Below are 27,357 nucleotides of genomic sequence, written 5' to 3' on the forward strand. Positions count from 1 at the left end.
TACTTTTCCAGTGACATGTTTACTAATGCTAGCTTGGTTCATGTGTTATTTGTGATGTCATCAACTTCAACACACACAAAGCAGGGTATTTTTTTTACTTGTTTTTTTCACACAATATATCTGGAGTCATTTGACATTTAATCGAGATGAAATCCTTTATAACCCTCCTGTATTTTTAATATTAATTTACATATTTTGGGGGAAGAAACGTAGCATTAGAGGGTATCGTTAAATAAAGATCAGTGTTCAGATATATTATTAAAGATGTTTTGTAATCTAAAGTCTGCAGTTTTTAGCGATACTTCTCTGAGTCAGTGGGCGGGGCTTCCACGGCTCCTGTCACTATCAACCGGCTAACCAATCAAATGCTGAGGTTTATTTTTTAGAGCAGCAAAGGCAGTTTGATTTATGTGACTGTGCAACGTAAACCAGGAAATATTTACCAACTTAAATAATGTGAGATTTTAACTTGGGTCGTGTTTAAAGAAAAAAAAATGTTTTTCATAAAAGAAAAAAATAAAAATAATACATTCTGAATGGACTCTGACATTATTTCCTAAAGATTTGAGTATAAAACCAAAGACTGATTTTCAGGAAATTTATGTTTTACCATCCTTACAGCCACCATTAACTACCATTTCTTTATTTGTTTGCTGTTAAATGTTATTATAATACTAGTATCCATATAACTACACAGTCAGGTTATTTTTTTTTTTTTAACCAGCAATCCAGTTTTAAAGGTACACTATGCAACCGGTGTTGATTTTCCAGCGAGGCTCCCCCAAGAGGGCGAAAGTAAAAGTGCACTGTCGTAAATATGCTTAGCTGTTCTCCTGGTTTCTCCGTCAAGCCAGGCGCGGTTGTTTTGAGCTTAGCAGACTGTTTTCTCGCTGGTTCCGCCATGATAACTGCACAAATATCGCCACTGTGCTAGCAACGAGCATGCCTTTCACTGGGGGCGTGTAGCAGTTCTCGCCGTAAAGCAAGACCGACTCTCGCGATGCACGAGACTTCTGAGCCTGTGGGTGCGGGCCGAGGGCTCCTGCAATTGCAAGTACGGTATTTCCCCTACAGACCACCAGGGCGGCCGAGAAAACCTTTGTTCGACCTGAAATGACTCATTTAATCATCCAAAACGTTATGGAACACATTAATTAACTGGAAAATGTTGCATATTGTGCCTTTAAATGAGATTGGATTGAATTGGATAGAAACCAAAATAGTTTATTCTAAATACTGAGAATTGCAATTGAATCAATTATTGACATTTGGATCGATACAAGCCGTAATTTTAATATTTAATAGCTTTAAAAATGAACATTAAAAGAGCCCCTTTAAAATGAAACCATCAAATGTACTTTGGCACTTCTTTGTGCTGCTCTTCTATTTGATAAGTCAGAGTGAAAGCTTATTGTGCACCTTTGGATCAATAAAATGATTAAATGATAATAAAAAAATAAAAGCTTAAAACTATAATAAATTACACATTTTAATGTTTAACTAAATTATTTTCTTAGTAGGTTTTACTGCTGAATTACCATGCATCTTATTTATGACAGTTACTTGTTTTTTTTCAGTAAGAACATGTAAAATATTTAATGTGCAGTTTATTTAGAAAGCTCTCTCTGTACTTAAAGGAGTTAGACATTCCTAACTGCAGCAGGATTTCTGATCCTGAAGAAGAGTTTTTGTTGAAGTTAGCAGAAGGCGCAGCACATTATCCTGCGTGTCAGCTGTGCAGCCGGCCTGAACGGGGCTTTGGTTGCACCGCTGTTTCATTATTTAATTGGAAAAAGGGTTTCCACTCCTTGCTGAGTTTCCACTCCCCTTTGCTCTGCAGCAAGGCGGAAAGGATTTCCATGATATTTAACTTTCCAGCAGGATATTTGGTATTTTTCTCTGCACTTCTTCTGCAGGTCTTTCCTCTCTCTCACACACACCCGTTGCCACACCCTCTGTCTTTACAAATCTTTTTTTTTTTTTATTAAGTATCCATTAATAACACTGAACAGATAAATAAATATAAGCTTTTTCTTCTTTATTACATTTACTTTTAGTTAAAAAGCCTTTTTTCCTCTCATCACCTGTTTGGAATGAATACAATCCTGACTAGTTGTTACCTTCACTCCTGCTGAAAAATGTAGACCAACGCTTCTTGTTTCTGTTTCTCCTTTTTAAAACAAGTCACTCAAACATGACACATTGAAACACTTTCTGTTCAGCTAACCTCTCAGCTATTATAGGCGTTAAAAGGTTCTCACGTTCAGACATCTAAACATCTTATTAACTCTTTGGATCATGCGTTGGATCAGTTTTGGATCATCTTATAAGTAATGTTCCTGTTTTTTTGTGTGTGTTTTTAGCAACAGACTTGTTGTTGGCGTGGAACCCGGTGTGCATGGGCTTGGTGGAAGGCGTCATTGGAAAGATACAGCTTCACACTGGTAGGTGGAGAATGAAAACCATTTCAGCTGTTTTTGGTGTGTCCCTTTTACACAGGGCAGGCGGGTTCTGGCCTGTATTTTTCCACGTGTGTATTGCCGGTGTTTGGTATGTTTGTAATTGGTAAAGGTGTGGGAAAAAATGTAACTGTGTACTAGGGGTGTGGGAAATAATCGTTTTGGCGATATATCGTGATATTCGGCTGCCCAATATAATATCGATCTTTCACTTCTTAGTATCGATTAAAAAAAAAAATGGTTACATAAAACATTGATGGGAAAATGGGCTACCTCTGCACCACCACTTTGGCAGAAAGCGCTGTGGAGCCCTTTAACTGTGCGTGCAGCACAAAATCTGTATTTGAGGCAGTCACAGTGGAAGAAAACCCCAAACAACATGGATAATAATACCTAATCAATATTTTCTGATGAAAATATACAGTTTTATTTCATCATTTTAGTTTGATAGCTGGGGAAAATATGGCAATATATAGTGATACTCCAATATCGTGATAATATCGTATCGTGACCCAAGTATCGCGACATGTATCGAATCGCAACACTCATGCCAATACTCACCTCTACTGTGTACTGAGAATGAATGAGCTGAGCTCTCATCCTGGTAGGGCCTCAGATTCGGATCTTTCCAAGTTCAATTATCACTATTAAATTAATGCACATGACTAAGTCTGATCTAACCTGCAGCTTCCTCTAGTCTTATAGGCAAGGATGTGTAAAACCTTCAAATTTATTAATCTCTTAGTGGCATAATCAAACAATCTTGAGATCCTTGAAAATTTAGAAAAATATAACCTTATAGTTGAGAGCTCTAGAAAATTATATCAAATGTTAAGAGAATCTGTACTTTTTTTGCATATATATATATATATATATATATATATATATATATATATATATATATACACTCAAAATGTACAGTATGTCCACACAAAATCTACATCTGATGTACAATATTATTTTTTCCTTTTTTGGAACCTCAAGAAAAAAAAAACCCTTCAGAAATAAACCTACCCACCCTCTCTCTCCATGTAGCAATATTACATTTAGTATTAACCATATTTTTACAGGCCAGAATTAAGAGAAAGGGACAAAACAAAAGTATTGGAGTATTTGAAACATCACAGTAAAGATCAATACTGATTAGTCTCTCAGGTCTAATCTGGTTAGAATGTCCAGGGAGGGAGTCCATATACAGTCAAATGTAGCCAATGTCCCACGAATCGAATGGAGAATTTTGTTCAGGAGTGCAGCAGAGAATCTGTATTTTAGCAAATCACCGGGGAACCATTATCTGTAAGCCTGCTGTTAATGCTTAGAGGATAGGAAAGAGGATTGCTGACCATTCCTTGCTCTGTTAAGATCACTCAGGGTCTGGGTTCCTCTCTTCTGCAGATCAATTCAATTCAATTCAGTTTATTTATATAGCGCCAAATTCACAACACATGTCATCTCAAGGCACTTTACAGTTCAACCAGATCATCCAGTCAAATTGATACAAAGTTTTCGATCTAAGGAAAACCAGTTGATTGCATTGACTCATTGACTCAAATACAATCCCTCACACTAAGCATGCTTGTAGCGACAGTGGAGAGGAAAAACTCCCTTTTAACAGGAAGAAACCTCCAGCAGAACCAGGCTCAGTGTGAGCGGCCATCTGCCGAGGCCGACTGGGGTTCAAGGAGACAGAAGCAGAGATACAAAAAGCAGCTGTAAAAGGCGGCCCCGTCCAGGAAACACACAGCCAGGCAGACGAGCTCCAAGGCACCTCCCATGCCAGAGGATGAAGAGAGCACATCCACCCAGCCACGGCCAGAGAAACAGGACCACACTGGAAAACAGGCCAACATCTATAAACAAGGGTGTTGATAGAAGCAGCACAGCTGATGTTTCTTTCCAGGATGACGTCACAGCCAAACAGGAACAGACGAGGCAAAGCTACTCTGACGAAAAGCAGAGAGAGCAGAAGGTTAGAGATTGAACTAACAGATTCTGCAGAATAGGAGAACAGAGAGAGAATGAAGCAGAATGATGAAATGGGGGTCCCTATGTCCTCCAGCAGTCTAAGCCTATAGCAGCATAACTATAGAGATAGCTCAGGATAACCTGAGCCACCCTAACTATAAGCTTTATCAAAAAGGAAAGTTTTAAGCCTAGCCTTAAAAGTAGACAGAGTGTCTGCCTCACGGACTAAAACTGGTAGTTGGTTCCACCGGAGAGGAGCCTGATAACTAAAAGATCTGCCTCCCATTCTACTTTTAGAAATTCTAGGAACCACTAGTAAACCTGCAGATTGAGAGCGAAGTGCTCTGTTAGGAACATAAGGAACAATCAGATCTCTGATATAAGATGGAGCTTGGCCATTTAAGGCTTTATATGTGAGAAGGAGGATTTTAAATTCAATTCTTGATTTAACAGGAAGCCAATGAAGAGAAGCCAGGATAGGCGAGATATGATCTCTCTTTTTAATTTTCATCAGAACTCTGGCTGCAGCATTTTGGATCAGCTGAAGGCTTTTAACTACAGTTTGTGGACTTCTTGATAGTAAAGAATTACAATAGTCCAGCCTTGAAGTAACAAATGCATGGACTAGTTTCTCAGCATCACCCCTGCACAGGATATTTCTAATTTTTGCAATGTTCCTCAGATGAAAGAAGGAAATTCTAGAAACCTCTTTGATCTGGGATTTAAATGACAGGTCCTGATCAAAAATAACACCAAGATTTTTTACTTTATTATCTGAAATCAGTTTAATCCCATCCAAATGAAGTGACTGGCTAATCAGTTTCTTTTTCAGAGACTCTGGTCCAAAGACTATAACTTCTGTTTTGTCTGCATTCAGAAGCAGAAAGTTAAGAGTCATCCAGGTTTTTATGTCTTCAAGACATGCCTGTAATCTATGTAATGGGTTAGCTTCATCTGGATTTATAGACAGATATAGCTGGGTATCATCAGCATAACAGTGGAAATTAATCCCATGCTGTCTAATAATTCTACCAATTGGGAGCATGTATAAAGTAAAGAGAATTGGTCCTAGCACTGATCCCTGTGGTACTCCACAGGTAACCTTTGAGCGTGTTGAAGATCTATCATTAACATAAACAAACTGAATTCGATCAGATAGATAAGATTTAAACCAGTCTAGTGCTGTTCCTTTAATTCCAACAAAATATTCAAGTCTTTCTAAAAGAATATTATGGTCAACTGTATCAAATACAGCACTAAGATCCAACAGGACGAGCACAGATACAAGTCCATTATCTGAGGCCATGAGAATATCATTAGTGACTTTCACCAGAGCTGTTTCATGATGAGCTATGATGAGCTCTAAAGCCAGACTGAAACTCTTCAAAAAGTTCATTATGGTGTAAGTGGTCGCAAACTTGTTTGGCAACTACTTTCTCAAGAATTTTGGATAAGAAAGGAAGATTGGATATAGGTCTATAATTAACCAAGTCATCTGGGTCAAGAGACGGTTTCTTAAGCAGAGGTTTAATTACACCAACCTTAAAAGCTTTAGGTACATATCCCTGTAACAGAGATAGATTAATCACATCTAAAATGGAGGAGGAGATTAAAGGGAATACCTCCTTAAATAACCTGGTTGGAACTGGATCTAACATACAAGTTGAAGGCTTAGATCACCACACAGGTTTTCTAAATTGTTGAATATTCATCCCCCTGAGTATCGATCCAATCAAAGTTATCTTTTAGAAGCAACAAGAGTCTCATTTGGACAGTCCTGATAATATAATTGTAATGTCATTACAACCTATCCAGGCTCATTGGAACTTAGAGAGGAATGCTGGCCCACAGCATCATAGATCCATCACTTTAAAGGTTGTGGTCTAATTGAACTAAAGTTTTAGTTCAAGTTTCATAAGTGTAATCTTTGTTTCTGTTGACGGTAGGACAGAAAAACATTTTGTTCTCCGACATGCCTCTGAAATAACAGGTAAGCTTTTAGTTGGTATCTAATGATTGTTATGGAGACTCTGATCCCATCTGAGGTCTTGGTCCAGCCTCCTAAGTTACTAGAACATCTTTAAATATTTTCTGCTGCATTAAAGCACAGACTAATGGTGCCATACCATCTCAGTGTTAAGTGCAGTGGAAGCAGTTCTCTACAAAGTTTGTATCGCAAACATTGATTTTGTGATGTCATTAGATGTATCAGACTGTGCAGCCATACTCTGACTGTAAATACGGGAGAGATTTAATGAATAGCTGTTGCCTTTTATTAGTTTTTCAATTCCTGTAGGTTATCACTTATCTACCTTATCAAAAGGTATGTTCACCTTTCTTTACGATTTGAAGATTGGGTTAAATAAATTGGCTTAAATGTCATAATGCCTTGTTTAAACTCAAAGAAAGCAAAACATTTGAGACTAATAAGTCTAGTTTTATTGACTTTTCCATCCATGTGTTGCTTAATATGGCTATTAGTGCGTGACTGGTGCCTATTAGGGGTGAAGAAAAAAATAGATTTGAGTTCAAATCGCGTTTCTAACATTTAAAGATTCAGAATCGATTTTCATTTTATTTAAAAACAACTTTTTTTTTGTGGGTGTGGATGTGCCTTATCAGGCACCGTAGTGTTTACCGAAACCAATGAGCAGCGTGAGCTATGAACAGGCATGCAAGTGTTAGCCTAGCAGGCTACAGAGTGGTGTGTAGTGTTGAGTGAGCTACTGTGTTTCTTTCCGCTAAAGTATGGAGGAAGAAGAAAAAGAAATTCAACTGCCTCCGCGGTCTTTAAAAGCAACCATTTGGAAACACTTTGATTTTACCTTCAACCCGGCCCGGGTAAGAAAGGGCTTGACAGTACTTCAAATCCCTGTTCTCATCTCGAAAGACGTCACCCAGAGTTTTTGTTAGGATTGGATAAATCCAAGACAACATGTCTTGGATTTACCTTTTGGTTTTTACATTATTGCAATATGTAAATAAAACATTTACAATTATAAAGCCTTTATAAATGTGCTCTTCTTTCATGCCAGCAGACTGGAATAGATCCTGAGAATTTTTTTGAATCGTAAAATTAATCGTTTCTGAATCGAATCGTTTGGATTTAAAAGAATCTGAAAAAATCTAATTGTGACCCCAAGAATCGATTCTAAATCGAATCGTGGGAATCTTAAAGGTTCACAGCCCTAGTGTCTATATCGCAAAAGTTCATCAGGCTGTAAGCAGGGTACCTACCAGCTTGGTAGATGAACACTAAAACACAGGTTAAATAACCATGTATGTTTTTATTTAACCTAAAAGTCATACTTTTGCACTGTAGGGGGAAGCTGAACTACAGAACGCAGTTATATATATGTATAAAGCTCCGGTTATAATGGTTACATGAAAATAATCTGGACCAATAGTAAGCGGGTTGAAGACCCTTGAGACGGAGCTCAGCCCACTCTTGCTAACTTAGCGATTTTTTTGCTATATTTAGCAACTTTTCAGACATCCCTGGTTGCTTTTTTCAAAAAAGGGATTAGTGACAAATCCCGTGAAAATGTATGGACTTTTTCTTTATTCGAGTCTTTATCAACGATGGGAAAGGAGCAGATACCCTGAGATTACAGTCTTCAATGAGTAGTGAGGGCTGCTGCAAAGCCCTGACACACTGCAAAAAATCAAAATCTTGATAAGTAATTTTCCCTTAAAATAAGTGCATTGTTCTTGAATTGAGGAGATAAAAGAGACATTTTGCCAATGGAACAAGATCATTAACACTTAAAATAAGAAAACACATTTGCATTGTCTAATTTAAACGGACTATTATCTAATTATCTTATTTTAAGTAGGGATGCACGATATAATCGGCCCCCTATCGGTATCGGCCTGCATCGGCCTTAAATATATCGGACATCGGCCACCCCACCGATATTTAACCCGATATTTGATCAGCTTCTGAGTTTCTAAAGTCTAAAAAAACAAAAAAAAATACTTCTTCTTCTTCCTCAAAAACTTCTTTTTTACAGACTTAAAAACTACTAAAGACGAGGGAAAAAATATTGATACATTAAAATATCCCAATATCTTCATATGCTGATATATTTCCATTTAAAAACACCATATCAATCTCTTTTACTAATGAAATATTGCTATATGTCATCGTTATGCTACGAAATCCCCCCAAAATTTACAAAATTTTGCCATATTTTTATGTTGATATATTGACGCGGTAACGATCTATTTTACTAACAAAATCTCACAAGAATTTCCAAATATTACGAGAGTTTGTAACAGAACGATGAAATTTCACGAGATTTTGAAAGTAAAATAGATTGATACAGCGTTTTTAAAAATCAATTTGATATCAGGATATGAAAATATATTTGAGTATATTATTTTTCAAAGTGTCAGAAATGGATAACAAAACTGCTATTTTCAATGACTACTTATTTTTGTCCAGCTTTAACATCGGTATCGATATCGGTTATCGGCTACATGAGTTTTAAAATATCGGCATATCGGATATCGGCCAAAATCCCAATATCGTGCATCCCTAGTTTTAAGAGTAAAAATACTGATTCCATTGGCAAACTCTCTCATTTACCTACCTAAATCAAGGGTAAATAAACTTAATTTAAGAAATTTTTACTTATTTCTAGATCGTTTTTCAAGTGCAGGCATTCGGACTTTGCATCCAGCTGCAGTTAGCGACAGTATAGCGATTCCCTTGTTTTCCCATAGAACATGAGTCACACATGAGCCAAGCCTCTGCTGATCCTTCCTGGATTAAAAAAACGGCCTGTAAATATAATATCTAATGCATTGTTCTCTTCTTTGAAACTGTTGCACTTAAACAGACCCTCCCTGCATTTTATTCACACACAAACTCATCCGCTTTGTGTGCCTCTGCTAACCGTCTATCTGTTGAATTTGATACAACAGAAAGATTGATTTGTGTAGTTTTGGTTCAGGTAAAATACTGAATGCTTGAAGTAATCTTTTTGGTTAATCTTTAGTTTTAAACTCATTTAGTTTTTAATTACTTTCTGTTTTGATGATGTTTATTTTATATGTGTTATATGCTGCAGGTAGATAAAAAAAGCATGACATAGATATATTTTTATCAGATATGGACCGGTTTCTTCACACCTCTCAGCATTAGCAGTTCTCTACCTCTGACATCGTTTCCCCTTGTCTGTTATTTTCTTCTTTTGGGCAGACCTTCCGCTCGGCCTCGTTTTAATCCGCCAGAAAGCACTCGTGGGCCATTTACCGGGCAACCACAAAGTTTACAAGATCACCAAAATAGCCGTTATCCCCTTGTCTGACGAGGAGCCTCAGGAGCTTGAGCTGGAGGTAAGCTGAAAGTGCTGCTGAGAGTCTTAAAAAAAAAAGTTGATACAAATAAAATCCACTCCTGAATGACATTAAAGATAACAGCAAACAGGCTGAATGGTGCTAAGATTTCAGTTTTTCAGGGGGGCGTCTTGGATGAATAGACTGAATATTTTCAAGTGAGTAATAACAGAGGAGGAGCCTAATTAGAGAAATAGCCTTTAGCCCTTGTCCTGTACTTTGTCCTTGAGCTGCAGAAACAGTCTGTCTTCCTCTGCACGTAGAAATCCTGCCAATTAATGTAGATATTAGATCAAAGTAGAACAGTAACTTCCAAATGTATCCCTGCATTTTTAAGTTTTTTTCACATTTTTCTCACGTTAAAACTGCAAACTTCACTTTTTCATGTGATCAACCACCAGAGGCTAACGTGGCATTTAATAATGGTATGAAGAAATCCAGCTGTTCTGTGGATTCTAACCCTTTAAGGTGAAAAATAGCAGGGTTCCCACTAGGGTGTGTTTCTAATCTCCTCTGCTGCAGCCATATCTTCCTTTGTAAAATTTTCTCCATATTTGGAAGTTGTTTTCATATCTCTTCCTAAAATGCAAACTATCAGATCGACCCAGTGAGATGTTGCTCTGAGCCAGCCGCAGACATGGAAAGGGGTTGAGCAGATGCATCACTACAAGAATGATGCTGCGTTTTATTCAGTAGAGGAAGAAAAAAAAACACACTCTGACCGTGAGGTGGTTCAGCCTGACATACCAGCTGTTTGGGAACCTGGACCCTCTACCACTTACTTGCTCTCGAGGTCTTAGTCTGAGATAATGAGTCTGAGGGGTGCAGGGTGGGCCGGTGGTCCATGTTTCCGTAGCGCTGATAAATAAGGAGGTAAATGTGTTTTAAAACATGCAGGTGCTGGTCATAAAATTAGAATTTCATGAAAAAGTAGATTGATTTCAGTAATTCCATTTAAAAAGTGAAACTTGTATATTATATTCATACATTACATACAAACTCATATATTTCAGATGTTTATTTTGTTTAATTTTGATGATTACAAATGACAACAAATGAAAATCTCAAATTCATCATATCAGAAAATTAGAATATTACTGAAGACCAATAAAAACAAAGGATTTATAGAAATGTTGGCCAACTGAAAAGTATGAACATGAAAAGTATGAGCATGTACAGCACTCAGTATTTAGTTGGGCCTCCTTTGGCCTGTATTACTGCAGCAATGCGGCGTGGCATGGAGTCGATCAGTCTGTGGCACTGCTCAGGTGTTATGATAGCCCAGGTTGCTCTAATAGTGGCTTTTAGCTCTTCTGAATACACCAGGTATTGCATCTTCTTCTTCACAATACCCCATAGATTTTCTATGGGGTTAAGGTCAGGAGAGTTTGCTGGCCAATTAAGAACAGGGATACCATGGTCCTTCAACCAGGTACTGGTAGCTTTGGCACTGTGTGCAGGTGCCAAGTCCTGTTGGAAAATGAAATCTGCATCTCCAAAAAGTTGGTCAGCTGCAGGAAGCATGAAGTGCTCTAAAACTTCCTGGTATGTGGCTGCGTTGACCCTGGACCTCAGAAAACACAATGGACCAACACCAGCAGATGACATGGCACCCCAAACCATCACTGACTGTGGAAACTTTACACTGGACTTCAAGCAACGTGGATGAAGTGCCTCTCTTCTTTTCCTCCAGACTCTGGGACCTTGATTTCCAAAGGAAATGCAAAATTTACTTTCATCAGAGAACATGACTTTGGACCACTCACCAGCAGTCCAGTCCTGTTTCTCTTTAGCCCAGGCAAGACGCTTCTGACGCTGTCTGTGGTTCAAGAGTGGCTTGACACAAGGAATGCGACAGCAGAAACCCATGTCTTTCATACGTCTGTGTGTGGTGGTTCTTGAAGCACTCACTCCAGCTGCAGTCCACTCTTTGTGAATCTCCCCCACATTTTTGAAGGGGTTTTGTTTCACAATCCTCTCCAGGGTGCGGTTATCTCTCTTGCTTGTACACTTTTTTCGACCACATCTTTTCCTTCCCTTCGCCTCTCTATTAATGTGCTTGGACACTGAGCTCTGTGAACAGCCAGCCTCTTTAGCGATGACCTTTTGTGTCTTGCCCTCCTTGTGCAAGGTGTCGATGGTCGTCTTTTGGACAACTGTCAAGTCAGCAGTCTTCCCCATGATTGTGTAGCCTATAGAACTAGACTGAAAGACCATTTAAAGGCTTTTGCAGGTGGTTTGAGTTAATTAGCTGATTAGAGTGTGGCACCAGGGGCCATCAATTTTGAACCTTTTCACAATATTCTAATTTTCTGATATGATGAATTTGAGATTTTCATTTGTTGTCATTTGTAATCATCAAAATTAAACAAAATAAACATCTGAAATATATGAGTTTGTATGTAATGTATGAATATAATATACAAGTTTCACTTTTTAAATGGAATTACTGAAATCAATCTACTTTTTCATGATATTCTAATTTTATGACCAGCACCTGTAGCTTGGTGCAGTTACTAGGGGTGTAAATAATAATCGTTTTGTATCGATGCATCGATCCAACAGCCGACGATCCAATGCATCGATACGTCCGCGAGAGTATCGATTCATGTTTTTTTCCCTCCGGTCTATTCTTATCCATTTTGCTTCCGGACGTATTTCTCCCTCCTGTGCTGCGGTGCCTTCCTACCTCGCTTCCTGGTTATACTCTGTCAGCAGTGTGTCGCAGTGAGCTTGACACAGACATTTTTGATTTATGCTCAATATTGAATCGTGGTCTGTGCTACACGCTGTGGGTGTAGATACGGCCGAGGCGGCGAGGAAGTGGGGGCGAGTTTAGTTTGATGACGGAGGGACATGAAGGCCAAAAAGAGCGGAGATCCAGGTGGAAAAATGGTCTCAGCGTTCTCGCGCACCTCGCTCTTCTAGCGGGTCAAACTTCACGAGTTGTTTTCCGCAATTTCGGTCATAAAAACAAAACAAGCCGGCCTCCTGTCTGCGGCACTGTTTGCGGTCAGCTACAATGTGGGAGAGGAGCAGCGGAGCGTCTGTGGAGGGGGCGGGGACGCCTGGAGCCGAGGTATTGAATTGCACTGATTTTGTGCAGTATTTTTTGATGCAAAGCCTTTCAGAATCTATAACGCAGAGGTATTATTTTTCAGTGAATGAGGTTTTAATAGGAATAGGTGGAGTAAAACTTTTCTACTTCTGTTATTTTTTGTAGTTTCTCAAACAAAATGCATAACGATATTACAGCTTTCATTGATTTATTTCAAATCTGAAATATTGTCTAGCCTTTAAGATGTTAAAAAAAAAAAAGAACCAATTAATCGAATCGAATCGTACCGTGGTGTATTCTTGAGTATCGAAAATAATCGAATCGCTGGGTCAGGAAATCGATACTGAATTGAATCGCCATGATGGATGTGATTTACACCCTTAGCAGTTACACACATTAAAATTCCGGCTATCGGCTTTATTTAAGCTTAATCTTGACAACTTTTGTGTGTCAAGTCATCGCCCTGAATGCGCTAGCCATAACCCCAGGAAGAGGAAGCTCACATGTCGGTCAAAAGGCTGAAAAGCTCATAAAAAACAAGCATATTGGCCTAATTTTAGGACAGAGCTGGCAACTCTGTAGAGAATCCTGCATGATGGTGGCAGTATCATGCTCAGTTATGTTTTACCTCAGTAGGAGCAGGCTTTAGACTGGGATGGAGTTAAGCCTCCCAGCTGGACAGTGACCCTAAACATGGAGCCAGAGCTTGGATTTAGATCAAAGCAGAATCCTGTTTGAATCAGTGTAGTGTTTTTCACATCTGACATTTAGCTTTTCAGCAAAGAAGAATGAGCAGAAACTCCCGTAGATGTGGAAATGGACCCGGATGCACTAGCAGCTGTTATCCTGTTTGCCAGGTTTATTGACTCAAATTATATTTGCTTTCTTAAATTAGGAGAACGGGATAGAAAGGCACACAGCAACTTTTTATGTGTCATAGTTTATTTTTTGCTTTCGGCCTTGTGTTTTCCTTTTGCCTCAGAATTTTCTCCACTCTGTCTTGCTCTAATGTTAAATCCAACCATGTGCCTTGAAGTTTGTAGCTGTAGCGTGACAAAATGTACAAATGTTTGAGGTTATGTTAGTAATGGTAATTCATTCCCCTTTAGCTCCTGTTTGCTGGAAATTTTTGCCAAATTCTCTGAGCTGATTTTTTAGTGTTTAATGAATCGCTTACAGCTTTGCAAGAAGCATCACTTTGGAATCGACAAGCCAGAGAAGCTGGCCCAGTCACCTGATGAATCAAAGTTCCTGATGAAAACTCTGAGCCAGATCAAATCCAACGTGTCCGTCCCCATCAAGAAAAAGGTATTTCTCTTTAGACTGATCTGCCGCCTTCCTTATGCTCTGACTTTTAAAGCCCATCTGCTGCTCCTTTGCTTCTCATACTTTCTGCTCTTTTCTTTCTCCGCCCATCCAATCCAGTATTCCCCTGCTTTCCAGGTTAAAGAAAACAAAGAGAAGGAGCGCCTGGAGAGGCGGCTGTTAGACGAACTGTACAAGATATTCATGGACTCCGACTCCTTCTACTACAGCATGACATACGACCTGACAAACAGCGTGCAGAGGCAGGGAGACTCTGATAAGTCTGCCTTACCTCTGTGGAAACAGGTGGGAGAGAAAAATTACGTCATGATTCGTCTAATTCTTCCCTCACTGTGACTGATGGTCGTTTTTCTTGGATAAGGTGGATGACCGTTTCTTCTGGAACAAACACATGATCCAAGATCTGATTGATCTTCAGGTAGTATTTATTAGTCTTTTAAAGTTAAGCTCCATAAAACTTCTTTGCGTATTCATCTGAAAATAAGACCAACGCTGTCCTGTGTGCCTCCCAAAACCATTCAGGTCCCAGAGGTTGACCTCTGGGTTATTCCGATTATCCAAGGCTTTGTCCAGGTGGAGGAGCTGGTGGTGAACTACAACGAGACATCAGACGAGGAGCGGAGCAGCCCGGAGAGTCCGCCGAAGGAGATCATCTGCGTTGATGATATTCATCCTCGCTTCACCGTTGCTCTGATATCCAGACGAAGCCGCCACCGTGCAGGTAGATCTACGAGGCCTACCTTAGCTCTGGAAGGTGTTGAATTGATGCGTGCGTGCTTATTTCTCCATTGTTGCAGTTTAATCTCATATTCTGTAAATTCAGAAGAAGAAAAAATCTGAATAAAATTTGATTTTATTGAGTGGCACATTTTCTTGCACGACAATTTGTATGAAACACAGAAAAGCATTGCATTCAAGTTGAGCTTATTTGTAATAACATCATGTTGGAACTCTGCTGCATGCATGAACCTGTTCATTTCTGCTGTCGGAGGTATAATACATTTTGAAATTATGAAAAGTAAAGCCCTGAACAAAATTAATTCAATTTTGTGTCCGATCCTGCAGAAAATCATGTTGGGGGCTATTGTGGTGTTTAGTGCTCATTGAAAGTCAATGGGGATGATCACGCCTGAAACCATTTTCTGCAAGGGTTTGTGTAGCTCCGACTGAGATAGACCCCAGGTCTTTATTTATTTGGACTACGCAACAATATAGCCGTAATTTTATGAGACTGGCAGGAAGAAAAAAACGGTTGCAAAATAACACATCTGCTTTGTGGGAAAACACAAGATAAAATCTGTCCAAGGCAAGAGAAATCAGTCATGTTTGGAGTCGCACAGCACATATAAAGCAGGCCGGGCCGACTCCTGCATAAAAAATCAATAAAAATATTAAACAATCAGATTACATTACCTATGATGGTTCAGAAGGACAGAAAATTGATAAAGTAATGATTCTCTTTGAGGCTCGCAGAAACAACTTTGTTGCTTTTATAATCTTTCCCAATCAAATGCTTTTCCATTCTTGGGGCTCAGTGAAAAAAAGCTGCTCACCCTGAGTAGTCGGAGTCTCTCAGTCGGGGATTAAAAAATCTTACCCAACCGGTGTGACCCGGCCTTAAGGCTAGACGCCCGGATCCAGGTTTAACCTAATGGTGCGGTCAGATCCATGGTTGGCAAGGAGTAACCCTATCCAGTTAAGAGGCTCTTTCCTGTCCTACCATCACAAACAGTCATAAGAATATGTTTATTAAAAAGAAGGAATCTTATTATTTTTCTATGTATTTGAAAATAAATTGTGAGGGAAATAACTTTTTGTTTTTATGGATATGTATTTCTGTTATATTTGGGTTATTTTTGGCTAAAGTGTTTGGAACCTTCGCAGTGTGCGGGACCATTTCTCTTCCAGAGGCCCTCAGGACTTTATGACGGTGGATTACATTGTGAGCTCTTAGAAATGCCAGCGCGTGTTTTAAATTACAAGGCTGTGGATTTTATGAGAAAACTGAGAGTTGGTTATTATAATAGCACAGTGATCTAAATCGCTGTCTTTTCAATCCTTCTCATAAGTTCATGATTGGGTCACATGGATTTAGGCGAAGCAATCTGAGTCCTGCAGGAAACCAACCCCAGTGGACCTACCTTCTGGTTAATCCAGACCCAACCTGATTTAAAACATTTATAAATTACCGCATGTTGCCCAACGACAGTCACTTTACCTGCGCCGCTTCTCCTGTTAATACGGTAAAGCCCTCCGGAGCGTCCAGCACCAGGCTGCATGTGATCCAAATCAGCCAATGAGCTGTCAGTCTGGGTTGCTGCTGCTTGTTACTTTAGGCACAGCAGGCAAACCTGTGGCAAGCCGGGTGATGGGAAAGAAGGAGAAGACGATGAGAAAAAAAAGAGCAGAGAAAGTGTGGACTGCTGGAAGAACTGCGGTGAACTGGTGAAAGAAAAGTGAAATGGCGTGCTCAAAGATGACCCTGCACATTTAGAGGATGTTTGGCTCAACCTGCTGCTGTGAAGCAGGATTCTCCACCATGAACAGAATCAACAATAAATCTGGATCCAGGCTCAAAATGAGCACCTTGATATGTGCTTGAGAATGGCTTAGTCTCCATTCAAACCTAGGTTTAAAGCCTTGCAGGGCAGCCTAAAGCCCACTGCCAACATTAAGACAGAAAAAAATAAAATAACAGACGGTCAGTTCAGGTGTTTTTGCAAAATATGTGAATCAAGAAATTGTCTATAAACCAAACTGAATGATTGTTGTTCTCTACTTCAAAAAACTATTTACATTTTAAAATAGAACAATGTACTATTTTTTATATATATTTTTTTTTTATTTAAAAATTCAATGTATAACATGGATGCACAAAAACCTGATTTTATTTCAGTGTTAAATTCAGTTTAAAGTAACAGATTATAATAAAAAATTTCTCCGGACCTTTACCAGTTGATGATTTTCTTTATTCGGACCCGATGATTTTTAATTGGTTACCCCTGACCTGGAGAAATTGTGCAAAGAGAAATGGTCAAAGATCTCTTTTGTACTCTGCTCCAACATTGTAAAATGTTACAGAGGAAAACGATCTGCTTCTAATTAAACAACTTTTATTGGATTCATTTTTATATTTCTGTTATTTGATTAGGTACAATGTAAAGAAAAACATTTAATCAGTACTTTGCTTCTCAGCTCTTGCACATTTCCTGGAAAGGAAATCTTAAATTAGAAATGGAATTTGTGCAGAAAAAATTATGAAAGGTCATGTGGATGCTCATTTCTTAATGTTATTGGTGTGAGAATTTTTCTGCACATTAAAATGAATTGATTTCATAGTTTTTACTCATCTAGAGGGTTCTTCACCTGAGATGTGTTTGATGTAGAAAATGAGAAGAGTAGTGATGCGTTCTGTTTCTTTGTAAAGGGATGCGTTACAAACGTAGAGGAGTGGACACAGACGGCCATGTAGCCAACTATGTGGAGACGGAGCAGCTGATCCACGTGCACAGTCACACTCTGTCCTTTGTGCAGACCCGGGGCTCTGTGCCGGTCTTCTGGAGCCAAGCAGGGTATCGCTACAACCCCCGGCCACGCATAGAGAAAGGTCAGTGGAAGTAAATCATCTAAACCAAGGAGATGCTGTTCTTTGAGGTTTCTGTTTAGCACAGGATCGGGATCCTTTGTGGAAAAAAAAAATGCTTCAGAAATCATGAATGCTCAGCAGGACCTTTGATGTCTTATAGCCCATGTTCTTCTTTCATATGATCAAATGTTGCTCTCGCCCTGCAGGGGAGAAGGAGACGATGCCTTATTTTGCAGCTCACTTTGAGAAACAGCTGGAGCTTTACACCAAGCAGGTTGGTTCGGTTCACCAGGATGCAGACATGTCGGGGGTGGAATTGAACTTAGCTTTCAAAAAGAAAAAAAAAGGCTGGTTTGGATGGGGATATTATTCCCCTTAGGCATTTTTTTTTAATTATATTTATTGTCAGAAACATGGAAATGTGACAGGAAGAAGCATATGAAAGCACAGGAGCATGTCTTCGCCATCTTGACAGCCCGTTTCCTTATTTCAGGTCATCATCAACCTGGTGGATCAGAACGGGCGTGAGAAAATCATCGGCGACACGTATCTGAAGCAAGTCCTGCTGTACAACAACCCAAACCTCACATACGTTTCCTTTGACTTCCACGAACACTGGTGAGAGAAGCGCCGCCGCATGAATGGGCTTTAATTTCGAACAGCACGCAGTCTTCACTTCTTCTTTATGCTTCTTACTTCCTGTTTCTCAGTCGTGGAATGAGGTTCGAGAACGTACAGATACTGACAGATGCCATTTCTGACATCATCACTGACATGAAGTGGGCCTGGTGAGTTTAATATTGATATTTGACACCTTCCCGTATAATAAATGGAGAACCATTCCTGATACTGCTTTAACAGGCAGTAGAGAGGAGAGGAACTCTTTACTTTATCCCATATATACAGGTGCTGGTCATAAAATTAGAATATCATGAAAAAGTAGATTGATTTCAGTAATTCCATTTAAAAAGTGAAACTTGTTTATTATATTCATACATTACATACAAACTCATATATTTCAGATGTTTATTTTGTTTAATTTTGATGATTACAAATGACAACAAATGAAAATCTCAAATTCATCATATCAGAAAATTAGAATATTGTGAAAAGGTTCAAAATTGATGGCCCCTGGTGCCACACTCTAATCAGCTAATTAACTCAAACCACCTGCAAAAGCCTTTAAATGGTCTTTCAGTCTAGTTCTATAGGCTACACAATCATGGGGAAGACTGCTGACTTGACAGTTGTCCAAAAGACGACCATCGACACCTTGCACAAGGAGGGCAAGACACAAAAGGTCATCGCTAAAGAGGCTGGCTGTTCACAGAGCTCAGTGTCCAAGCACATTAATAGAGAGGCGAAGGGAAGGAAAAGATGTGGTCGAAAAAAGTGTACAAGCAAGAGAGATAACCGCACCCTGGAGAGGATTGTGAAACAAAACCCATTCAAAAATGTGGGGGAGATTCACAAAGAGTGGACTGCAGCTGGAGTGAGTGCTTCAAGAACCACCACACACAGACGTATGAAAGACATGGGTTTCTGCTGTCGCATTCCTTGTGTCAAGCCACTCTTGAACCACAGACAGCGTCAGAAGCGTCTTGCCTGGGCTAAAGAGAAACAGGACTGGACTGCTGGTGAGTGGTCCAAAGTCATGTTCTCTGATGAAAGTAAATTTTGCATTTCCTTTGGAAATCAAGGTCCCAGAGTCTGGAGGAAAAGAAGAGAGGCACTTCATCCACGTTGCTTGAAGTCCAGTGTAAAGTTTCCACAGTCAGTGATGGTTTGGGGTGCCATGTCATCTGCTGGTGTTGGTCCATTGTGTTTTCTGAGGTCCAGGGTCAACGCAGCCACATACCAGGAAGTTTTAGAGCACTTCATGCTTCCTGCAGCTGACCAACTTTTTGGAGATGCAGATTTCATTTTCCAACAGGACTTGGCACCTGCACACAGTGCCAAAGCTACCAGTACCTGGTTGAAGGACCATGGTATCCCTGTTCTTAATTGGCCAGCAAACTCTCCTGACCTTAACCCCATAGAAAATCTATGGGGTATTGTGAAGAAGAAGATGCAATACACCAGACCCAACAATTCAGAAGAGCTAAAAGCCACTATTAGAGCAACCTGGGCTATCATAACACCTGAGCAGTGCCACAGACTGATCGACTCCATGCCACGCCGCATTGCTGCAGTAATACAGGCCAAAGGAGGCCCAACTAAATACTGAGTGCTGTACATGCTCATACTTTTCATGTTCATACTTTTCAGTTGGCCAACATTTCTATAAATCCTTTGTTTTTATTGGTCTTCAGTAATATTCTAATTTTCTGATATGATGAATTTGAGATTTTCATTTGTTGTCATTTGTAATCATCAAAATTAAACAAAATAAACATCTGAAATATATGAGTTTGTATGTAATGTATGAATATAATATACAAGTTTCACTTTTTAAATGGAATTACTGAAATCAATCTACTTTTTCATGATATTCTAATTTTATGACCAGCACCTGTAATATAGCAACACATTGAAACATAACTCCATCATAGGAATTCAAGTTTTCTGTTAAAGCAGAGAGAGGACTCCACATTCTGCTCATAGATAAATATTTGTCTTGGTTTCTTTCATAAAATCTGGATCAGTTAATTTTTACTTCTGGTATCTACGACAAAAAAAAAACAACAGAAATTGTAAATCTCCAGTAATGGCTGACAAAAATGTTATTTCAAATAAAATTAAACAGATTTTCAATGCATTTTTTTCTCTTTGTTAAAACTATGCCTGTTTTATTACCTAGTATGAGTTAAATCAAGTATTCTGCTTTATCTTTGTTTCACCTGCTGCCAAGAAAAGGTGGGAATCCCCATAGCAACCAGGGGCTGCATTTACTGTTTCCCCCTGGGCAGTACATGGTTAATTTGAACAATTTGAACATTTCACTGTAAGGTTTTCCACATTTCTCTACAGCATAAATTCTCAAACTGTTCAACCTTTGATGCACAAAAAGGTACCAGTCGACCCAAAGTACTGGATTAGTACACAAATGCTTCTATATATCAATTAACCACAGGTGTAGTAATATTATAAACGGTATCAACAACTAAAGTAGCTGGTTTTGTTCATTTTTAAGTGATACTTTTCTAACTTTTAATCACATAAATATTTATTTCGTTTAATTTCTGAAGGGGATAATTCCTTCATAATAAAGTATGATAAAGTATGGAAACACTTTATATCAAGTTAAAATATGGATTTATTTAATTTTCAAATTATAGTCAACAGAAACTGTTCAAATTAGTTGTATGTAATGTTGGATTATTATTAGAGAAATATCATTTATAGGCCTAGACTGTATTCAAAACTGAAAAAGCTCAGAACTTTGATTCTTATCAAAATAAAAGCTTTTATTATTAAGCGATTATTGCAAAGGAATATTCTGACTGATTAGTCGAACAGAAGCAGTTCACAAGCCGCCTTCAAGTTAACATGAAATAAAAATCTAGATTTTACATTTAAAATTCCAAAAAACAAGGTTTTAAGCGGGCCTCGTCAAAGGGGCTCCAAGGCATGGCGTCTAGCCTTCACATAATTCACTATCCGTTTTTAAAACTGGCATTTTCCATTTATCTATGATGGTCAGTTGCAGCTGGTTTTAAACTGTTTCACAAATAAAAGTTCATGATGATAACTAATTTCTGAGAAATCTGAGCTAAGAAAATAAGGGACGTTAGATGATGGCCTTCAAAATAAAGCTCCCAGATGATTCCTGATGGAAATATTTTGGTCTTTTGGGGCTTAGATTTGGTAAAAAGGTGTTTCACTACCGCTTTGTGTCTCTAAATAACAACTTTAGTCCATATTTGGTCAATATATCACTGGGGTCTTTCCAATGGGTCATGGTTTAGAAGAAACTGCAGCATCAACACTTCAAAGCAGTTTTACTAAATATGATTATAGTCCAGCTGAGAGACTGTTTCTATGATGCTTTAGGTCTTTAACTTATTTCCATCTGTCAGGGTGGACCAAGCTGGAGTCATCTGCAAACAGGAGGGGATCTTCAGAGTCAACTGTATGGACTGTCTGGACAGAACCAACGTGGTCCAAGCCGCCATCGCCAGAGTGGTGATGGAGCAACAGGTAAGGCACTTTTCTATGATTTAGCAGAACCTTTAAAGCAGGCATCTCCAAAGTCGGTCCTCAAGGGCCGCAGTCCTGCAGGTTTTAGAGGTTTCTCTGCTCCAGCACAGCTGATTTACATTGATAGCTGATTAACAGGCTTTTGCTGAACTGCAATCATCAGAATCAGCTGTGCTGAAGCAGAGAAACCTCTAAAACCTGCAGGACTGCGGCCCTCGAGGACCAACTTTGGGGATGCCTGCTTTAAAGGGACCCTTCATGCCCTTAAAGGAATAGTACACCCAAAACATGATTAGCCTTCATTTTCTACTCACCCCCAGGCTGAACAACACTCTGGAGTACTTTTTTGATATCTCAAATGCATCTGGAGATCTGGGAGGCTTCTTGCTGTCTGCTGACATTCAAATAATGGAGGTCTATGGTGCCCGAGGCAGAAAGGTCCATACAAGTCCACAAAAAATGTGTCAATATTCCTCCATACTGCTCGTCCAATGTATTCCAAGTGTCCTGAGTGGGTAGAGTCCAGAATTTACTCGAAACAAAGTCATTTAGAATGTTTTTAGAGCATAAACAGTAGTGTATAGGATTTCCTGAAAGCGCGCGCCTGCGCGTTCACGACGCTACGGAAGCCGGCAGACCAAACCAGATGAAAGTGCGCATTCAGCGTCTGCTCTGCCAATAATGCAAGCGTAGAAGAAGAAATGTGCTGTTTACCTGCGAAAAGAAAGAAACAACGAAAGAAAAATGTCTGAGGACTTCAGTGTTGAGGAAGAGCATCAGTTCTTTGCCGAGCTGAATGCGCACTTTCATCTGGTTTGGTCTGCCGCGGTTTCCGTAGCGTCGTGAACGCGCTTTTAGGAAATCCTATACACTACTGTTTATGCTCTAAAAACATTCTAAATGACTTTGTTTCGAGTAAATTCTGGACGCTACCCACTCAGGACACTTGGAATACATTGGACGAGCAGTATGGAGGAATATTGACACGTTTTTTGTGGAATTTTATGGACCTTTCTGTCTCGGGCGCCATAGACCTCCATTATTTGAATGTCAGCAGACAGCAAGAAGCCTCCCAGATCTCCAGATGCATTTGAGATATCAAAAAAGTACTCCAGAGTGTTGTTCAGCATGGGGGTGAGTAGAAAATGAAGGCTAATCATGTTTTAGGTGTACTATTCCTTTAAATAAGTTTTTTTAGGAGTCATGGAGTCTCTAGGAGAACAGAAAAATTTAATTGAGGCCCCGTCCACACGAAGTCAAAACAAACACGAAATGCTAATATTTTCCAGAACGTTTGTCGTAAAGACGGAGACGTAAAATAAATGTGAGCGTCCACACGGATGCATGAAAACGCTGCAAAATGTATGCCAGGCCTGTAAGTGGCGCTGTGGTGCCAAAGAAAAAATAGGCGACGAAATGTTGGGCATGCGCACTAATATTTATACATGGTTGCCCTGCGGGTCCATTTTCGTGGTTCAGTCAAATTGAGGTGCTGAACTATGTCGTCGATATTGCTCTGTTCTTCCTGGAGATATTCCAGAAGAAGAAGATTCTGTTGTAAGCCCGACAGCAGGGTGAGTAGCATGAGCAGCAACCATTCAACACAGTACGGCGCCATTGTTGTTGTGATACTGTGTCGCGCATGCTTGTTTAGAGGCGACGCTATGACGCATGCGTGTAAGAAAAAAAAATGCTGTTAGAGCTTAAAGATGGAAACGCGAAAACGGCGTTTCAAAATCTTCCCACTCTGAAGGCTTAATAAAAAAAAGATCGTTTACAGACCCCCGAAACGCCGGCTTCGTATGGATGAGAGGCTGGTTTGGTGAAAAATTTGTGCGTTTAGGGCAGGGTTTGGCTTCGTGTGGACGGGGCCAGAGTCTCTTGAGGTGCTGCTGGGACATATGTTTAATAATTCCCCACTTTATTTTAATGAAGAGTAACGTCTCAGTATTTGCCGCAGAACTTGATAAACAGCATAATAGACTTGCTAAAACTCACATGGTACTAAATAAACTAAACTGTTCTTACGCTAATGCGTATACTCCAACTTTCCAATGAGTTCAAGGGTTTCTAATGAGAAAAATATTTTTATTTTTTCATACTGCTCTGGTCTTTTGTCCGACCTATTTTTTAACTGAGTTGGTTTTTATGTTCCATTTATCTTCTGACAAAATACTTATTCATTATAGAAAGAAAAGCAACTAAGAAAAATGAATAAAAGGAGTCCCAGTGGATATTTTCTGTCCGGTTAGACCTGTCTGCTCATGTTCCCTCAGAGCTTCCACCTGCTTCTGCTGCTGCAGAACTTTCTGGTCAGGCAGGTTTTAATGGGAAGCCTTCCAGTCTGTTAGGTTGCATTTATGCCTAAATCCTGTTTTATCTCCATGCATAATGTCATCTCTCTTCACAAACATTCAGAAGCACGCTCAGCTTCTTCGCTTTTGTATATTTGCAAACCGTTGATAAAAGGTTGTAAGAGAAGATCACCTGGGAGCTAAAAATGTCCTGAAATTCTTCCTTTAAAATTGCTTGTTCTGCTTGTGACCCTCCGTCTCCCTGCAGCTGAAGAAGCTGGGTGTGATGCCTCCAGAGCAGCCCCTGCCTGCCAAATGCTACAGGATTTATCAGGTCATGTGGGCCAACAACGGAGACACCATCAGCAAACAGTACGCAGGAACAGCGGCGCTGAAGGTAGCGTCATCTGCAAGTTAACACCAATGATTCAGCAGAAAACTCTGTTACAATAAGAGATGTTCGTTTTAATCAGCATGCTGTTTGTTCTGCTTTAGGGAGACTTCACGAGGACAGGGGAGAGGAAGCTGGCCGGCGTGATGAAGGATGGTGTGAACTCTGCCAACCGCTACTATCTCAACCGCTTCAGAGACGCGTACAGACAAGCAGTCATCGGTAGGGGACGTCAGACCGACGGAGTGAAAACCCTCGCTTTCAAGTTTTGTGCATTTGATGAACCTGCGCTTCCCTGCAGATCTGATGATGGGTTTGCCCGTGACGGAGGACCTCTACTCCATCTTCAGTAAGGAGAAGGAGCACGAGGAAAAGGAAAAGGAGAGCCAGAGAGGAGCCCAGGAGCAGGTGGGCCTCCTGCTGCAGACATACATGCAGCTCCTGCTGCCGGACGATGAGACGTTTCACGGAGGCTGGGCTCTCATCAATTGTGACATGAGGTCAGTGGTCAGTTGATGCGTTCATCGGTTTAGTGAGGAGCGAAATCGACCCAAACTAATGGGTCTAGAGCTATGAAAGTTATTACTAAATAAGGAAATCAGATGAAATCAGTTGTTGAATATTAACTATATATAACAAAAAGCTTTAACCGTAAACGTGTATAATTTTAGATTAATTGGCAATTAAATTATCCATGTAATATAATCTATTTACTGATTTAATTTCTATACATCTTTTATTTCCAAATGTTAAAGTTTTCCCATCTTCTACCAAATGTTTTCAGACATTTCTCGACCCATAATGTAATCAGAATATATCGCATCACAAAAAGCAATAGCACAGTAGCTGGTTTGTTTGACCTGGTTGTGGATGGTAGATTTATAATTGATTTATTTTTCTATTTTTATTTTATATATATATATATATATATATATATATATATATATATATATATATATATATATATATATATATATATATATATATATATATATATATAATTATTATTATCACTTAATAATGGGAATTGTTTTTGTGATATTTAACTTTCACCTTGTAAACGATGAGCATGTTTGGCTTGCAGTTGGGTGCTGTTTGCCTATGTACTGATATGTGAAGGCATGTATGGCCTATATAACATTTTCACTATCGAGATTTCCTGTATCAAAACCCATTATACCCCATTTCATAGGCTGTTCTGTAAGGGAGTGTAGGGGTCGGAGGGTGAGAGTTGGGGGTAAACTGTTTAATTGTTAGTACCTTGTTTCACACAATTAATCTTTGTATTAATTTCACTTCATGGATAAGGTGTAATATGTATCTGTAATACCCAAAATTCCATAAATAAATCATAAAAAAAAAAAAAGAAGTTATCGCATTACAGGGTTCCAGCGTTTCCTTAAAAAGTCTTAAAAGGCATTGAATTCTTAAAGGCCTTAATTGGTATTAAAATGTCTTAAATCAGTCTTTCGTAGGTCCTAATTTTTAAAACATAATAAATAGGATTCTTTTTATTACGATTTATTTTTGTAATCTAAAAACGTTAAAATTGACAAATTTTTTTTTTTTTCTCATTAAAATAAATAACGGCTCGTCATTAGTGGTTCCGTCCTGATAGTGGAACCAATAAAAAAGTTGTTGCGTTCGGGACATTTGGGATTAAATTTTTGTCTGGAAAATATGAGCAAGTGTAAATGTAACCAAAATTGTCTCCAGCCAAGAGTTTTCTCCATGGCTAAAACCAGGGAACATACATGAGGCTCAGTGGATTTAGTGCAAGAAGTCATTCAAGCTCAGAACTATGGGAATTAAGGCAGTGGAGTCACATGCGAAGCACGAAACACAAAGCATCAAAATGGAGTTACAGAGAAACAGCCGGTATTTCTCAGTTTAGTTCCACCCTTGTCTCTGCAACGCCTCCACTTATCACCAAATCAAACATACTAAGAAAACCATACAAAGAAAAATAGCTGCAAAAAAGACTTAGCACTGGTTATGTTGTGGCTTTAAAACTGATTTGTTTTGTTCCCTGCTAAAACAAAGTTTGTGAATTCAGTTCAATAATTGTTCAAATATATCTGTCATTTGTGTGTTTTTAGCTTTCTTCCTGTTTGGGAAGCTTTTCAAAATTTGAAACATTAGTGCAGTGGTTTATGTTAAAATAAACCTTTGGGTTAAGTCGTCACAAGCAGGTTTTTCTTGTGTTTCTCGTGAATTTGGTCTTCAATTTTTATTTCAAGTGGCATTAAAATGTCTTAAAAAATCTTGAATTTAACTTGCCTTATGCTGTAGGAACCCTGCATCAGCATATATAAGATATAATTATAGAATGAAAAAGCAAACTCAAATGTAAATTTATGGCAGATATTTCAGCAAAAAGTAGTATTAAAAAAGAAGTAAGTTTACATCATAAATTGTCAAATTAACAACCTGAATAAAGCAAGCTGGCTGTTTATTATCCTGCTGTAGTTTATTTTTTAAACAACCCTTCATCAGTGCAAGCTGCTTTAAGGCTGAATGTTTCAGCTGAACTGCATGAAATGTTTGGTTAGTTCAGTCAGGTTTTAATTGGTCCAGGCGGTGATTATAAATCACAATAATGGCTGTTTTTAACTCTCTATGAAGGATGAGCTGGTTAGGATCACTAATCGTTCGGAAGAGCCGCATTTCATGTAAAACAATGTTTATGAATCAAGGTGGAGATATTAAATCAGTTTTTACTGGGATGAATAATGGGGTTTGTGGGGTAAAACATAGAGCAACTTTTATAGAACCAGCTCAGAAGTAGAAATAGA

At 39.0% G+C, this 27,357-nt stretch overlaps 1 protein-coding gene across 2 annotated transcripts in view; it reads left to right on the plus strand.

The window, feature by feature from the left end:
• The window catches only part of inpp5f (inositol polyphosphate-5-phosphatase F), a 36,858-nt gene that overhangs the window by 3,768 nt on the left and 5,733 nt on the right, over nucleotides 1–27,357 (plus strand). The window contains exons 2-15 of one of the 2 annotated variants that reach the window (XM_038284133.1): nucleotides 2,364–2,444; nucleotides 9,631–9,767; nucleotides 14,005–14,133; nucleotides 14,251–14,436; nucleotides 14,513–14,569; nucleotides 14,674–14,872; nucleotides 17,579–17,758; nucleotides 17,944–18,011; nucleotides 18,231–18,355; nucleotides 18,448–18,525; nucleotides 21,757–21,877; nucleotides 24,440–24,568; nucleotides 24,667–24,784; nucleotides 24,864–25,062. In XM_038284133.1, the coding sequence (XP_038140061.1) occupies nucleotides 2,364–2,444; nucleotides 9,631–9,767; nucleotides 14,005–14,133; nucleotides 14,251–14,436; nucleotides 14,513–14,569; nucleotides 14,674–14,872; nucleotides 17,579–17,758; nucleotides 17,944–18,011; nucleotides 18,231–18,355; nucleotides 18,448–18,525; nucleotides 21,757–21,877; nucleotides 24,440–24,568; nucleotides 24,667–24,784; nucleotides 24,864–25,062 (1,807 nt within the window). The remainder of the gene's footprint in view (nucleotides 1–2,363; nucleotides 2,445–9,630; nucleotides 9,768–14,004; nucleotides 14,134–14,250; nucleotides 14,437–14,512; nucleotides 14,570–14,673; nucleotides 14,873–17,578; nucleotides 17,759–17,943; nucleotides 18,012–18,230; nucleotides 18,356–18,447; nucleotides 18,526–21,756; nucleotides 21,878–24,439; nucleotides 24,569–24,666; nucleotides 24,785–24,863; nucleotides 25,063–27,357) is intronic. The other variant, XM_038284135.1, reaches the window with a different exon arrangement.

The sequence above is a fragment of the Cyprinodon tularosa genome, unplaced genomic scaffold (genome assembly GCF_016077235.1).
Source record: "Cyprinodon tularosa strain WSP-4 unplaced genomic scaffold, ASM1607723v1 ctg199, whole genome shotgun sequence".
Classification (NCBI taxonomy): domain Eukaryota; kingdom Metazoa; phylum Chordata; class Actinopteri; order Cyprinodontiformes; family Cyprinodontidae; genus Cyprinodon; species Cyprinodon tularosa.